General features: G+C 41.3%; 1 protein-coding gene across 4 annotated transcripts in view; it reads left to right on the top strand.

Moving 5' to 3' along the window:
* The window catches only part of PARP9 (poly(ADP-ribose) polymerase family member 9), a 23,794-nt gene extending 9,025 nt beyond the window's left edge, over positions 1 to 14,769 (top strand). For 2 of the 4 annotated variants that reach the window (XM_061608985.1, XM_061608986.1), the window contains exons 6-10: positions 664 to 739; positions 3,792 to 4,148; positions 8,759 to 8,904; positions 13,047 to 13,221; positions 13,708 to 14,768. In XM_061608985.1, the coding sequence (XP_061464969.1) occupies positions 664 to 739; positions 3,792 to 4,148; positions 8,759 to 8,904; positions 13,047 to 13,221; positions 13,708 to 14,036 (1,083 nt within the window). In that variant the 3' untranslated portion in view covers positions 14,037 to 14,768. Of the gene's footprint in view, positions 1 to 663; positions 740 to 3,791; positions 4,149 to 8,758; positions 8,905 to 13,046; positions 13,222 to 13,707 lie in introns of all 4 variants that reach the window. The other 2 variants (XM_061608984.1, XM_061608987.1) reach the window with 2 other exon arrangements.

Here is a 14,769-nt window from a genome sequence, read left to right as displayed (position 1 = left end):
GGGCACAGAGGGCTGCGCTGGAAAAGCGGAATTGGTGAAAATTGCCTCCCCGCTTCCTCTAGCAGGAGTGTCCCATGAACAGAATTATTCCAATGAGCAGACTTATGCTAACAGGCAATGCAGGCTCATGTATTTTACCACATTTTTTGTAGTCCGGAAGATGGTTTTTTTATCTGTTTTTTATGTTTTATGTTTCTGTTGATTTGTATTGTTTGTACACCACTTAGAAACTTTTACAAGTGGTATAGAAATACTTTTAAATAAAAAATAAAATAAGTAAATAATGAATTTATTCTACTTGTCACAAGTGTAGGGGGCCAAATCTTATTTGGAATATACCTCTGGATGTCATAGAGAAATCCTGAGTTTGCTTTGAAAGACTGGCCTCTGCATTTCTGTTCAAGTCACTCAGAATAAGCCTGGTAAACTAAAATGCAGCCTTTGAGATTAGCATGGCTTGGGAGTCTGTTCAGTAAGGTGTTTGCTTTGCCAACTGAATTCCCAGTATATCTGTTCTAATCTGTACAAAGTGAGCATGGCACTGGAATACCTTCTGTAAGCCAAACTTGTCTTTATAAGTAATTGCCACTTGCCACAGTGTTCTGGCACTAACATTGATATCACATTGCATATCAATTATGTATCGTGTTGCTCTTTTTAAAGGCTTTCTGCACCAAGCTTATGTCAATCAGAAACAAACTGGAAGAAAAGATGGACTGCAGCAATATGGATGCTATGGGTAATGAATAGACAGGATGGTTAAAACTGGTTGAGATTCTCTATTTTAAAAAGCTTAAATGTTTGAACAAAAATGGATTACATGTCAGGATTATTAGAAAACAAATGTTCACCTAGCTTCATTATTACAATGATTGTTTTTAGTTTTGTTACTAAAACTAAAAATACTGGAACAATCAACTGGAGATGCTGCCAAAGTTTAAAAATTCCAGGCCAGAAATACAAATACTCTTTTTCCAGTTCATCAGATTGCTACAAAAAGTGGCTCAATGGAAAGTTATTGAATCCAAACGAAACATAAACATGATCCCTTGCATTAAAACCTAATCCAGGCAATAAGATTTGTGAGGTTCTTCTTCTTCTTCTTGTCACAGACTCAGAGAGCTATAAGTGACCACATGGCCATTACAAATTTCTACAGCTCGGATACACAATACACAAATACACTTGCCCTTTCCTGTATGTAAAACCACTTTGGGACTGAGAACTCTCCATTTCAGTACAGCTTACTGTTTGGCTGTGGCCCTTTTAAAGCTTGTTTTTGCCATTGCTACATGCAGCAATTGTGGTTCAACTGAACCTCACTCAGCAGTGCCAGACCAAGACATTTTGCTGCCTGAGGCAAAGGACAAGATGCCACTTTCCTCTTTCCATGTACAGGAGCTGACCAGATTGGCAGTTCAACACTGGCAACAGAATAGTGTTCATTACCACACCTGCATGGCACACAAAGCTCTGTCCTCCAATACTTCACCGCATCCTCCCACCACCCTGAGCACACCTGAGGGTGCCTAATGGCAGGACTAGCCCTGCTTCTCAGTGGTGCTTATTTCTTCCTTACAACACCTCTTGAAGTAATGCTATAGCATGACTACTATCCTTCCATGGGAGATTTGGGGTGGGGGGAAATGGCAGCCACCATTGCCATTCTGATTATTTTGTAAGCCTGCCTTTCCTCAAGGCAGCAGGCACCATTCCCCTCCCCACTTCCATTTTATCCCTACAAGAATCCTGTCAGATAGGCTAAACTGAGACAGTGTCTGGCCCAAGGCCACCCTGTGAGTTCCATGGCTGAGTGGGGATTTGAACCTGAGTGGGGATTTAACCACCACAACCCCCCTTGGAGTGACACTACTTTGTAATTTAATGGCATTCTAAGAGTGTGTGTGAGAGTGAGTGAGTGAGTGAGTGAGAGAGAGAGAGAGAGAGAAATGGTGCCCATCAAGAGGAGCTCTACAACCATTGCTGCTTGCAGCAGTGGCAATTTTTTAAAGGAAAGAAGGGAAAACACTACATTCAGTCCTCACCCACAAAATGCCCCAAATTTGCCACCTGCAAAAAAGGGTGCAGATTTGTCTCAGCCCTAAGTTGGTTCTGGGTTCTCCATTTTTCCCTGGGCAGTAGACATACTCAATTGACTCCCCCCCCTTTTTGAGCATTGGGGTCTATAAGATATGTTCATGTGATTGCCACCTAGTGGCCAAAAAGGTAAAGTGTCTTTTTTAGAAAAGTTGAATCTGAGCAGGCCTGAGCCCTGTGCTTTCAGGGTGTGGTTCCAAGATTGCAAACTGAGAACTGTGTGAAAGAACCTAAGAAATAAACCCAGTTATTGTTTGCATCTTACTGGTGTTTGCATCTTACTTTTTTGAGGAACGAGTGGATAATTCCTTTACACGAGGTTGCCAGGCCCAGCCTCCAAGAGGTCTTCTGTATCTTTAAAAGTTGTGCAGAGGGAAGGGAGAATTCCACCTTGTGCTTCTTCTCATTACTTTGTAGCAAGAACACCGGCACTTGGCTGACTTTCTCTTCTCCTAAAGATACAGGATCGGTCTCAGGCCCTGAACCTGGCAACCCTACTCTGTATGTGTGTGTTTATTTTTAATGTTGTTTTAGGCTACATAGATGTGCAGCAGCCAAGGCCAGCACCTTGTAGGTGTTTCTTTAAAAAAGTAATTGAAATGTAATTGTAGTGATTACTTTTGAGAAAAAGTAAAGTAATCAGTTACTTTCAGAGTGATCATCATCGTAACGGTAATTACTACTTTTGGGGGCCATGTAAATGTAACTGCAAGTTACTACTTTTTAAAAGTAATCTTCCAAAGCTCTGCTTCATCCTAGGACAGGAAGGCTTTGCAGAATATGTAGGGGACTTGGAAGGTGAGTGGGGTTGAAGAGCTGGTAGGAAATGTTTCAGGCAAGGAACCATTGAGCTTTTAGTAGCTGCTGGGACAAAGTTCAAAAGTCCACTTTTGGTTATGACTGCAATTCTATACAGACTTACCCAGAGAGGGCTGCCTAGCCCCAGTGCCGACAAGTTAAGACCTGTCTTTTCAGAGAGGCTCTTGGCTTGTATTGTTTTTTGTTATGATTTCTGTCTCAGGGCTGTTTTCTCCTTGCTTTGGTTGCTTACTTTTTGATGACATGCTACTTTTATTTTTATTGCTTTTGGTATCTGTAATTATCTGTAACAATGGGCTGCTTTGGCTTCTTTTGAAGAAGGGAGAGTGTTCCTTTTTTCCGCAATAAACATTTACAACAAAGATGCCTTCAACATTGCTATATTATATGGGTTTCTGTATCTCCATTACAGTCCATATGAGTTTCTTGTGGGGGGTGGAAGTAACAGATACTTGCACCAAACTCTGCAAAGTAGATATAGAAGCATACAGTTGAAAGGTACTTCAAAGGTCATCTAGTCCAATCCCCTGCTGATGCAGGAAATCCACTGCTAGTACTATAGATGGCCCTCTAGCTTCTGCTTAAAAGCCTCTAATGAAGGGCAGTCCACTACCTTCCAAGGCAACCTGTTCCACTGTTAAACCAGCCCATGTTAGGAAGTTCCTAATGTTTATACTAAAATCTTTTTTTCTTGTAATTTGAACCCATTGGTCTGGACCCTATTCTGTGGAGCAGAAGAAAACAAATTTGGTTCACCATCTATTTGACAGCCATTCAGATATTTGAATATGGCTGTTATACAGTCTCTTAGTCACTTCTTCGCCATGCTTTGTCCACTAACCAATGCAACACCTACCAATTGTATTTTTTTTCAGAGATACAGACAGACATACAAGCAGATGCAGTTTGTGAAAAAAATGGACCATTTGTGGAACTCATTGGACGCAGTCATGAAATGCTGGAGGAAGCAGGATTGTGGCTCAAGAACATCATACAAGTTGAGGAAACTCACCGGATTGTTATAAGAAATTATAGTGTTCTAAACCTTGGCAATGGCCAGCCTGTTGAACTGTCCCATCTCCAGCAGCACTTTGGCATAACCATATTGGAGAGTGTGACTGGGGAGGGGGCAGCCATAGAGATTGAAGGTTCTCCCCGTGCTGTGATTGATGCAACATTTGCTATTGAATTCATGCTACAGACTACAGCCAAGCAAGAACTGAAGACAGATGGTATGTGGGGCTGTATGCTTGTTTGTTTATTTCATTTATTTATTACATTCATATCCCACCTTTCCTCTGAGGAGCTCAAAGTGGCGTACAAGCATGGATCTCTCTCTCCTGATTTTAAGCACACTGCATTTATAAAATTGATGTGCACACCAGCTAACAAAGAATCTGATGAAGAATTTGGCTTATTGAAAATCTCCACTTCGGTGAGTTCTATTTTAAGAGTAAACTTCTACCCTTACAAAGAACATCATACAGGTAGTAGTCCTATTAAATTGTTCTTTCCACTCTGCCATTACTATCATGCAAGGGGGTTGGTTACAAGCATGGTGACCCACCCCTCCTACACATCCCTGTCACTGTTCGTGCAGTCCCCCCACATGTTGGAGGCTGAACATTTGCAATGGGGAGCCTTTTCTTCTCAGGTAGGCTCCCCATGTGATTTAGAACCCTGGGAGATCAGGGTTCTACATTTTGCAGGAAACCTACTCAAATTAAGCAGAATCTCAACAGATATTATGCCCTTGCTCTGTGAGTGGTTGCAGGAATTGCAAAGGGGATATGTGGGACTGGGCAGGGCCAATAGGCTTCTGCCTACTTTCTTTCACAATGACAATCACAAGTGGGGGATGGGGAGGAGAATGACTAACAGAGCTTATCTCTGTTAAAGATCAAAAGATGCTGGGTCATTGTTCCAAGCTTTTCTTCCCTGCGTAGCTCTTTGTGTCTCCCTCGGTTCTCCAGTGCTTGAGTCCATTCTCTTTCTAGTGGAGGCTGGTCAATTTGGGCAAATGGAGCAGAGCCTCACCAACCTCAATCTGCTCTCAGTGAGCCCCTACCTATCTGCTGCCTTATTTACAACCGATCCAGGGGGCAGCACAGCCTGTCAGTTTCTTCATCCTTAGTCTCATTGTTGCCCTTGTAGAACTTACAGGGAGGAGGACAGAGAGAAAACTAGAATTAATTGGCTCTGGCTCCACATACTGCCTGTCCTACTAGTTCCAATGGGCTACCACTGCTCTTTACCATGTTAGTTCATGGCAAAAAGTGGACATACAGAATGCAAACAGAATTAGAAAGTAAAAAACATTTATACTATAGCCAGCGTGAATTTTTCACATTCCGCAATGTTAAATTGAAAATACCCCCCATGCCATTCTGATGCTTCCCATAAGCTCATTTCAAAACAAAACCTTACAAAACTTATAGTCCCGAACTCAGTAATACTTCCTTAACCCTTTAAATGTTTATGGTGAAACACAAAACAGTCAGAGAGAATTGAGAGTTCAAAGTCTAAAAAGAGAGGGGGGAAAACCAGATCCCTTTTGGACTTTTTTCTCTGAGTTCTGATAATCTGTTGAAATTTATACAAAATCAGCTATGTTCACAGAGTACCTGTAATCCTGTTACTGATGTTGCCCCATACTCTGACCTTCATCTTCTGCAGTTTAAAAGTTTAAAAAATGCCTGGCTGATTTTTAATTAATTTAAGAAATTTTGGCTGGAATCCTATGATAGTGTCGGGCATGCTCGGTAAGAACCAACTGTCAGTGTTCTAAAAGCCAGACTCACAGCTGCTGGGCTTGCCTAATCAGGGGGCCACACCCACTCCTGACTTTGATTTCACTTGAGACAGCCATGGCTTCTCCCAAAGAATCCTGGAAGTGTAGTTTGTGAAAGGTGATGAGAGGAGATTCCTATACTACTGACAGAGCTCCAGTGGCCAGAGTGGTTTAACAGTCAGCCAGTCTGTGAGGGGAACAGGGAGTCTCCTAGCAACTCTCAGCACCCTTCACTAAATACACTTCCCAGGATTCTTTGAGAGAAGCCATGACTGTCCAAAGTGAAATAAAGGCCTGGTGTGGATGTGGCCAGGGACAGCTTTGGTTTAAATTTGGGCGGGAGGCTACATGTGCCTGCTGTAGAATAAAAAGGTGGGGGAAACGCTGAAAAGCAATGATACTGTTCACCATGCTTTCCTTTTGGAAAGGAAAGGGGCTTCCGCTCTGCCCAGTGCCCACCCACCCACCCAATCTCCTCCCCTCCCCCTCCTTCCTGTTCCTATCCCCCACCTCCCCTCCCTCCTCCTCCTCCTCCTCCCCCCCTCCCCATCCCCTGTGGTCAGTTTCACTTATCCGAAGCATGATTACAGGGGAGTAAATCCCACTGAACTCAATAAGCATGCAAATGATCAATCCATTCTTAGCAAGCTTGCACAGGATCCCATTTCTTACCTCCCGGATTAAAAAGCAGAGAAATTCACTAATAGGCAAAAAACCTTGTGGTTTAAGAATGTACCTATAGCCCACAGATATTTCTATCAAACTTTAAAAGCAGGGAAATTGGGCAGCTAGAGTGAATGAACCAGGGGAACGGGAGACCTGACCTCCTCTCTGAGATATTGTACTGCTCTACAAATTTGTCAAAATGCAAAGACAATTTGGGTTGGTCTTTCACAGTCCAATCCACTTGCTGTGTAGCTTGCAAGAATTTGGTAACATGTGCCTTTGAGCGTATGGTGAGTGGTAGCAACACCTGCAATCAGCCCAAATAATAGAAGTAAGACATGTGCTGTGCTGATCTTGTTTTAGCAGGGATGAAGCAACATTATTAAGACAGTTGACATAGTTCAGATGGTCACTTTAGATATGTCTGATTAACTTTGCAATTTTAATGTAGTTTCCTATAGGAAATCATTTTCTTTTGCTTCTATTTCTGTGAATATGTGAAGTACAGCAACACTTTGCAAGATTTACACTAAAAAAACTCCAAAAATAATTGTGGAATAATTGCACTGACTATTCTGCTGAGTAGTCTTCAGTGGACATGAGGAGTGTCTCAGTTTGCACAAGATAAAAGTGGGAAGTGAAATATGTTCTAGCAAAATTCTAGGTGTGCTCTATGTTTTTAATTGATGATGTGCACCTTTCCTTAAGTGAAGTTTAAGCATAGCAGGTTGAAAACATCCGTCTTGGGCAGGCTAAGTTTGTTTTTTTCCAACAGCTAGAGTTATTCATGAAGTAGCAACATATTGTAATCAGTCTGATTTTACATCAAACTGCAGTTTCAGATTCAACTGTTAACGTACCCAAAATAGAAATAGAACATAACCTCCAATTTGAAACATAAAAGGCTGTCTTCACCATCATATCACACTGACCAATAAAAAGGCTTTGAAATTAATAAAAATAAGTTTGACACAGGTTTCTAGAATAATGAGAGAAATAACATTTTCTATATTAGATTCTCTATAAAAATAGTAACACAGGAATGAAGCAAAGTAAGAAGAACACCAAGAAATACAAAAATGTCATTCTCCATCTTTGAGGATGGCAGGTGTTGCCACCACTCACTATATGCTCAGAGGCACATGTTACCAAATTCTTGCAAGCTACACAGCAAGTGGATTGGACTGTGAAAGACCAACCCAAATTGTCTTTGCATTTTGACAGATTTGTAGGGCAGTACAATATCTCAGAGAGGAGGTCAGGTCTCCTGTTCACCTGGTGCATTCACTCTAGCTGCCCAGTTTCCCTGCTTTTAAAGTTTGATAGAAATATCTGTGGGTTATAGGTACGTTCTTAAACTGCAAGGTTTTTTGCCTATTAGTGAATTATTTAAACATTTGTATCCTGCCTTTTCATTTAGAAAATCCACCAAGTGGTTACCCACTTTAAAGTGAAATACAAATATAAAAACCTATGTTATAAAAACACAGAATTATCAAAACAGCAGCAATTAATATTAGCCTGTGCCATACAGTCCATCCACCTAAAAGAGAGCAGAGAGGAAATAAGGTGCATATCCAAGAGGAGGAAATTCCAAAGACTTTGTGCCACCACCAAAAAAGCCCTACTCCATGTGACCACATACTGTATTTCAGAGTGGGCATATAATGCTCATATGAGAGTAATAACATTACAGAATCTCAAGAACAGGGATTAGTTTGGGGATATTTAACACAGATATTTGAATAAATATGTCACAGTGAATTATGTAAACCAGGGGTGGGGAAGTTGTGGCTACACAGAAGCTGGACTACAACTCCCATCTGACCTTACAATCGGTTATGCTGCCATGGGCTAATGGGAGTTGGAGCATAACATCTGCTTGGCCACAGGTTCTCCATCCCTGATGTAAACCAAAATAGGTATATAGGAATTTATCATAATACTGTCAGGACAAAGTTCACTTCACATGAGACAGTCCCCTTAAAATCCAACCAAAAGCCATATTTTACATAAGCAATTAGCCTGCTAATCACAGATTTACCTCAGTGTTTTTTAGCGGCAAAAATAATTTACAGCACAATTCTATACATGCCTACTCAGAAGTAAGAGTCATTGAGTTCGATGAGGCATACTCCCATCCAAGTCAGAGGGTATAGGATTACCTCCTTAAAGGATTTCAGGTATCATGTCCAAAGAAAATATTACTACTCTGCCTTTATTAAAAAAGCAACTCATAGTAGTTACTCTGTTTTTACTATGGTAACTTCCTCCCTTTTAGTAAGCAAACAGAAGACAAGTCATTATCCTACTCTGATAAGTTTACAGTCAGTTTTCCAGTCTGGAAGTCTTTCTACTATTAAACATCTTATTACCTTCATCTAGGACCTTTGAGAAACTATCCTCATCAAGAAGGGCACTCAGAAATGGCGAGTAAATACTGTTACCAAGTCACTCCAATAGAATCGTATCTTCAGGAATTCAAGGACAAAGACAAACAGCTTGGAAAAGCTGGCCTCCGGGTTCTGAAGGTAAAGAGATGACCAACGGCAGAGTAATTCTGAAAGAATCTTGTGACACCTTACAAATATCCAAAATCAATAGGAATTTAGGAGGGGAAGATCAAAGTCAATCTGATCCTTAAAAGATTGATAGTATTTTATTGATCTGTTGAATCAAGATATGATGGCAAAATGGATAGCTAGAATGCCACTGATAGGTTGCCACTCTTCTCTGATCACAGTTGACAGGAGAATGCTAAAATGAACCCTTTGATACAGTCTTGCTATTCCATTCATGGAAGAAACCTGAATCAGGCCCCTCCAGACTATTTCCCCCCCAGGTATATTCTACAACATGCCATTGATGTAATAGTGCATGAGTGGTGGATTTATACTGGACCGTCCATACATCTTTCTGCATTTTTAGTTGTGCTACGCTTCTCCAATCAATGTTACTATAGTACAACAAAAGCAGGACCAAAACAAAAAACAAAAACCACCATCACCCTAAAATAGTTGTGGTATGAAAATCTGCAGGGTTTCAGCAGAAGCTACAGGACATGCCCCAAGTGGAAACGAAGCAGTATGTCAGCCCCAAAGGTTTTGTAGGTGCAAACAGTATGGAAAGCAGGATTGCATAGAATTACCCTAATGCTATCATGAGTGCAAACAATGAACACACAATAAAAAGGACATCTGGAGGGTCCCACAGTGGAGGCTCCTGTTGGCAGAAGTGAGGATGGAGTTGATATCTGCCAATTCACTCTCCCCTCTACAATCCCCAGCACCACCTCCCACAAGTTTTGGAGAGTTCCACAGCCTCTGCAGCAGATTTTCAGAGACTACAGGGAGCTGCTGGGGAAATCTGTGGAAAAAAAATCTTTTCTTCCCCTCCCCCCTCCATCAGTGGGAGCATCCTATGCAAGAGAATTTAGGAAGCAAACCAAATTCTGCTGATTTAAATTAAATTAAAATAAAATAAAATCCTGGACTTGGGATGCCTATAGAGACCCCAGTCCAACAGCAAATTAGATATGCTCTAGAATTGGTGAATATTCTTAACTTGCGTTGTATTTTGGGGGCTGGATTATGTAATCTGATATAATACTATCCAATGTTTTCCAGTTGAATATAGCCTAAATCAGGCTTTCCCAACCTTTGGCTCCCCAGATGTTGCTGGACCACAATTCCCATCATTCCTGACCATTGGCCATGCTGGCTGGGGCTGATGGGAGTTCTAGTTCAGCAACATCTGGGGTCCCAAAGGCTGGGCTAAAACGTACAAAAATATTTTACTCCAAATGTAAATGTGTGGATTTCAAATAATATGTGGATTTAGAAGTGAGCAGCTGGACTTTAGCATTTCAAAATGATGTGCCCTTTATAGTACCTTAATCTCAACAGATGGAGCAAGTCAGTGTAAACCTTTTATGACGATTAGCCTGATCCTGTGGTGGTGCTAAATGTAATGTACTGTCTTCGATTCCAATTTATGGCAACCCTATGAACAGGGTTTTCATGAGGCTGAGAGGCAGTGACTGGCCCAAGGTCACCCAGTGAGCTTCATGGCTATGTGGGCATTTGAACCCTGGTCTCCCAGGTTGTAGTCCAACACTTTAACCACTACACCATATAAATGTACTGTCTCCAAGTCAATTCCGACTTAGGGCGACCCTATGAATAGGGTTTTCATGGTAAGTGGTATTCAGAGGTGGTTTTACCATTGCTTTCCTCTGAGGCTGAGCGGCGGTGACTGGCCCAAGGTCACCCAGTGAGCTTCATGGCTGTGTGGGGATTCGAACCCTGGTCTCCCAGGTCGTAGTCCAACACTCTAACCACTATGCCACACTGGCTGTCATGTGATGGTGCTAGACATTCCAAATTTTGTTAGTTGATCCAGGTCAGAATCTGAGCAGGGCCATAGGTCAGTGACAGAGCACATGCTTATTTCATCACTACCATTGCATCCTCAGTAAACTGCCCAGCAGAGCTTTTTTCTAATGGTGAACACTCTGATCAAATCCAGACTGGCTGTAGAAACAGCTAACTACTCGAAAACTTACTGTGATGGATTTGCAAACCAAAGTGACTTGTATCTGTTCTGAACTTCAAACCATACTTGAAGCAGGACCTTTAGAGTTAGTGAGACTCAGAGCACCATTTGGTCATAGTTTATTGGACCATTTCCAGTTACTGTGGCCTGAGGATGTGGACAGGATGCTTGCAGGGTTTGGCTGACCATCTCCTCTCTTGCCCCTTGCAGCTATTAAGTTCTAGTAAGGAACAATTAACAGGATGGATCCAGAGAGTCTCACTGCAGGAGGGAGTGATGCCCACCATTTTGAAAGAAATAGTAGTGCAATTGTTCCCAGAGAGGTCTCCCTGGAACCTGTTGCAAATATCTCCTTTCTGGGCAAAGTGATTGAGAGAGTGGTGGGTAGCCAGTTGCATGACGCAGATTATCTAGATTTATTTTATTCTGACTTCATCTCTGGTACAGCACTGAAATAACTTTGGTCACCCTGAGTGATGACCTTTATCCGGAGAGAGATGAGAGAGGAGTGGTACCCTACTGAGTATAGACCAAAGGTGGGAAATGTGTGGTCCTCGAGCTGTTGCTGAACTACAGCTCCCATCATCAGACAATTGGCTATGGGAGTTGGCATCCAACAATATCCAGAGGGCCAAAGGCTCCCCACCTCTGTCCTAGACCTCTCAGCAGCATTCATTACCATCGATTACATTATCCTGGAGCCTCTCTGTAAGCTGGGAGCACTGTACTGCAGTGGTTTTGCTCTACTTGCTGGGCCACTGCCAGAAAGTAGTATCTTTGGGGGACTTCTTGTCAAATATAAGCTGTCAATAAAGGCCTAAGTGATCTCAGTGGTGAGGAATGCCTCTGTCCAGCTATGGCTGCTCCTGGCCTGGGCTAGCCTGGCTTCAGTAATACATGTTCTGATAACCTCTTGATTAGACTATTGCAGTGTGCTTTATTTGGGGCTGCCCTTGAAGGAGGTCTAGCAGCTGGTGCAGAATGCCACTGCCAGGTTGTCATTTGGGGCAGAGAGATGGGATTATATAACACCATTGCTTAAAGCGCTCCACTGGCTGCATATATGCTGTCAGGCCCAATTCAAGGTACTGGGGTATAAAACCCTAAACAGCTTGGAGCCGAAGTATTTAAATGATCACTTCTCCCAACATTGGCATACCCTTGTTTTGAGATTGGCAGCCTGAAATTTAGGAACATTAAAAATGACTAATTCCAAGTTAGACCATTGGTCTATCTAGCTCAATAATGTCAGAGTGCTGGCAGAAGCTCTCCAGGTTTGAAACAGGAGTTTCTCCCCACCACCACCACCACCTGGAGATGTTGAGGACAACACCTGGGACCTTTTGAATGCAAAGCTTGTGCAATATCACTAAGTCCCTCTCCAGGACTTTGTGGTCCTGTTGAGAGGTATGGCCCTTGGGGCAGTGATGTGAGGCAGAACCTTCTCTGTCACTGAGTCCTGTTTGTGGAACTCCCTCCCTGAGGAAAAATCTTAACAATGTCATTGTTGTTATTTTGTGTTTGCTGTGTGTTATCCTGGGCTCCAGGGGGCGTGGAGAGACAGAAAATAAGTATCTCCAGGCAGGGCTGTGAAAGACTTCTACCTAAGACCCTGGAGAGCCACCTCCAGCCAACGCAGACAATACTGAGCAAAATGCTCTCAGTAAAAGTCCGTTTATAACTGTACTAAATGCAGTTTCCATTACTGATAGTTTTTGCTACTGCTGTATTCTTTAATGTATGTCAAGAGATTTCTTTACTTTAATCCCATACTTATTTATCCCAATTTATTTGCTATCCTACCCTTCATCCAAGGAACTCAGGTCCGAGAACATGGTTCTCCTCTCCTGGAACATAGTGACTAGCCCAATGTCACCTAATGAGCTTCATGGTTGACTGAGAGTTTTAACTTGGATCTCTACTCCGAAACCAAACTCTGGCCACTACACATCATCTGCTATTTCACAAAGAGAACCAACTGGAAGTCTTTGTTCATTTTTCATCCTGAAATTGCTATTTAAAAACCCAACCAACCAAAAATGTACTGAGCAGCGGACCAGTATGTTTTTAGTGCTGCTGCTAGTGTCCTGGGCAGAACTTTTTTTCTTTTTTATTGCAGATAGAGAAAATTTGTAATCCTCTTTTAGAATCTACCTTCCAAAGGATTAAAAGAAAAATAGAAGGAAAAAATACTGGAATGCCAGTATGCCACAGGCTATATCATCGTGTCCCAGCTCAGTACTGTAGTCTGGTGTGCAAAACTGGATTTCAGAAAACCTATTCCTCTTTACAAGGTAAATCTTGCATTTGGCTATGAACAGGAAAAAAAAGAAAATTAGCAGATTACCTTCACACAATTTGACTGCTGTGTTGATATATAAATTATAGGTGTCCACATACATTTAAGTCAAAGCATACAAGGTAGATAAGTACTATTTAATATTTTATTTTATTTATCTGGTTCTTACCAATATAATTATTTCTTATACAGGCAAAAATAGTAAGATTTGGTTTTTCTCTGTACATCCTAAACAGAGCTGGATTGTAACGTCCATTACTGCCACCATGATTGCCATATTTCTAATTACTATAGTGATTATAATATCAGCAGTTCCCAGCATGCCCCGAGGCCTGTTCAGTAGTTACTTGGTACTCATCATTCCACCCTGTGTGTGAGTGGGAGCAGACCAAAGATTATACAGAAGCAATTAGTCTTGTATACTGCTACTATAATGAAAATGTTTTTTTGTTTAAACAGTCTGTTTTGCATTGTTTTCCAGACCAGAAATATGGAGCTGGCATCTACTTTAACAAGAACCCCAGGAACCTTGTAGCAGATACCAGGGAAAAATGTGAAATGGACCACTTAATCTGTGTGTTTGAGGCAGAAGTTGTAACAGGCTCATATACAAGGGGCAATCGAAGCTATGTTGCACCACCATTAATTAGTGCAAGCAGCATGAAACTCTATGACAGTGTTGTTGATGATATTCACAACCCTGAAATCTTTGTCATTTTTAATAGGGAGCAAGCTCTGCCATTGTATTTGTTGACTTGTTCACTGCTTTGGAATCCAGCACAGAAGACAAAGTTGGAACCATCAGCTTAGGAGTTCATCAAAATATGGGCACTAGGTTGTGTGCCTTAGGTCCAAGTAATTATAGCAGTTCTCCAAGGCAATGAAAAATCTTGCCTCATACAATCTTGAAATCCTTGTTGCTTAATAAGCAATTTCAGCAAAGGAAGCTATAATTTTATTTAAAACAGGACTGCTGCATTCACAATACAAGTTCTTATATTAAAATGCCAACTTCAAACCATCTGCACGAATTTGATTTTTCTTTCTGTACAAGAATAGAATAGCATAAGCTTTATGCAACTTGGGATCAGCTTTTAAGTGCTGGAGATTCTATAAATTTAAAACTTTACTTTAGAAAATCCCAAATAACTTTGCATTTATATGTCTTAGACTATTTATTAGGAGTTATTAAATCTTTCAGTTGATTTGAATTCTACAATAAATACCATATTTCTATCAGGTGCCCCATTAATTTTCAATCAGACCCTTCTGTGCCATTGCGTAAGTGCTTAGAATAGGAAATAGCGGCTATGTGTGAATTTCAAGATAGGATTTTGGGCCACAACTACTTGCACGCATATCGGCACATATGGCCCAAATATTTAGAATTAAAAGGGGCTAAATATTATAAATGACTTTAATAGATTAAGGTGTTGCTTATATTACAATGTTGCATTAGCTAAAGGAGGGCACAACTATTGTGTGTGACAGGTATTTAAAAATAGTAAGATTCATTTTCAATAATGTCAACTTTTAAGGCCTT

Source organism: Rhineura floridana, chromosome 2 (assembly GCF_030035675.1).
Source record: "Rhineura floridana isolate rRhiFlo1 chromosome 2, rRhiFlo1.hap2, whole genome shotgun sequence".
NCBI lineage: Eukaryota > Metazoa > Chordata > Lepidosauria > Squamata > Rhineuridae > Rhineura > Rhineura floridana.
This window is presented reverse-complemented; position numbering and strand designations above follow the sequence as displayed.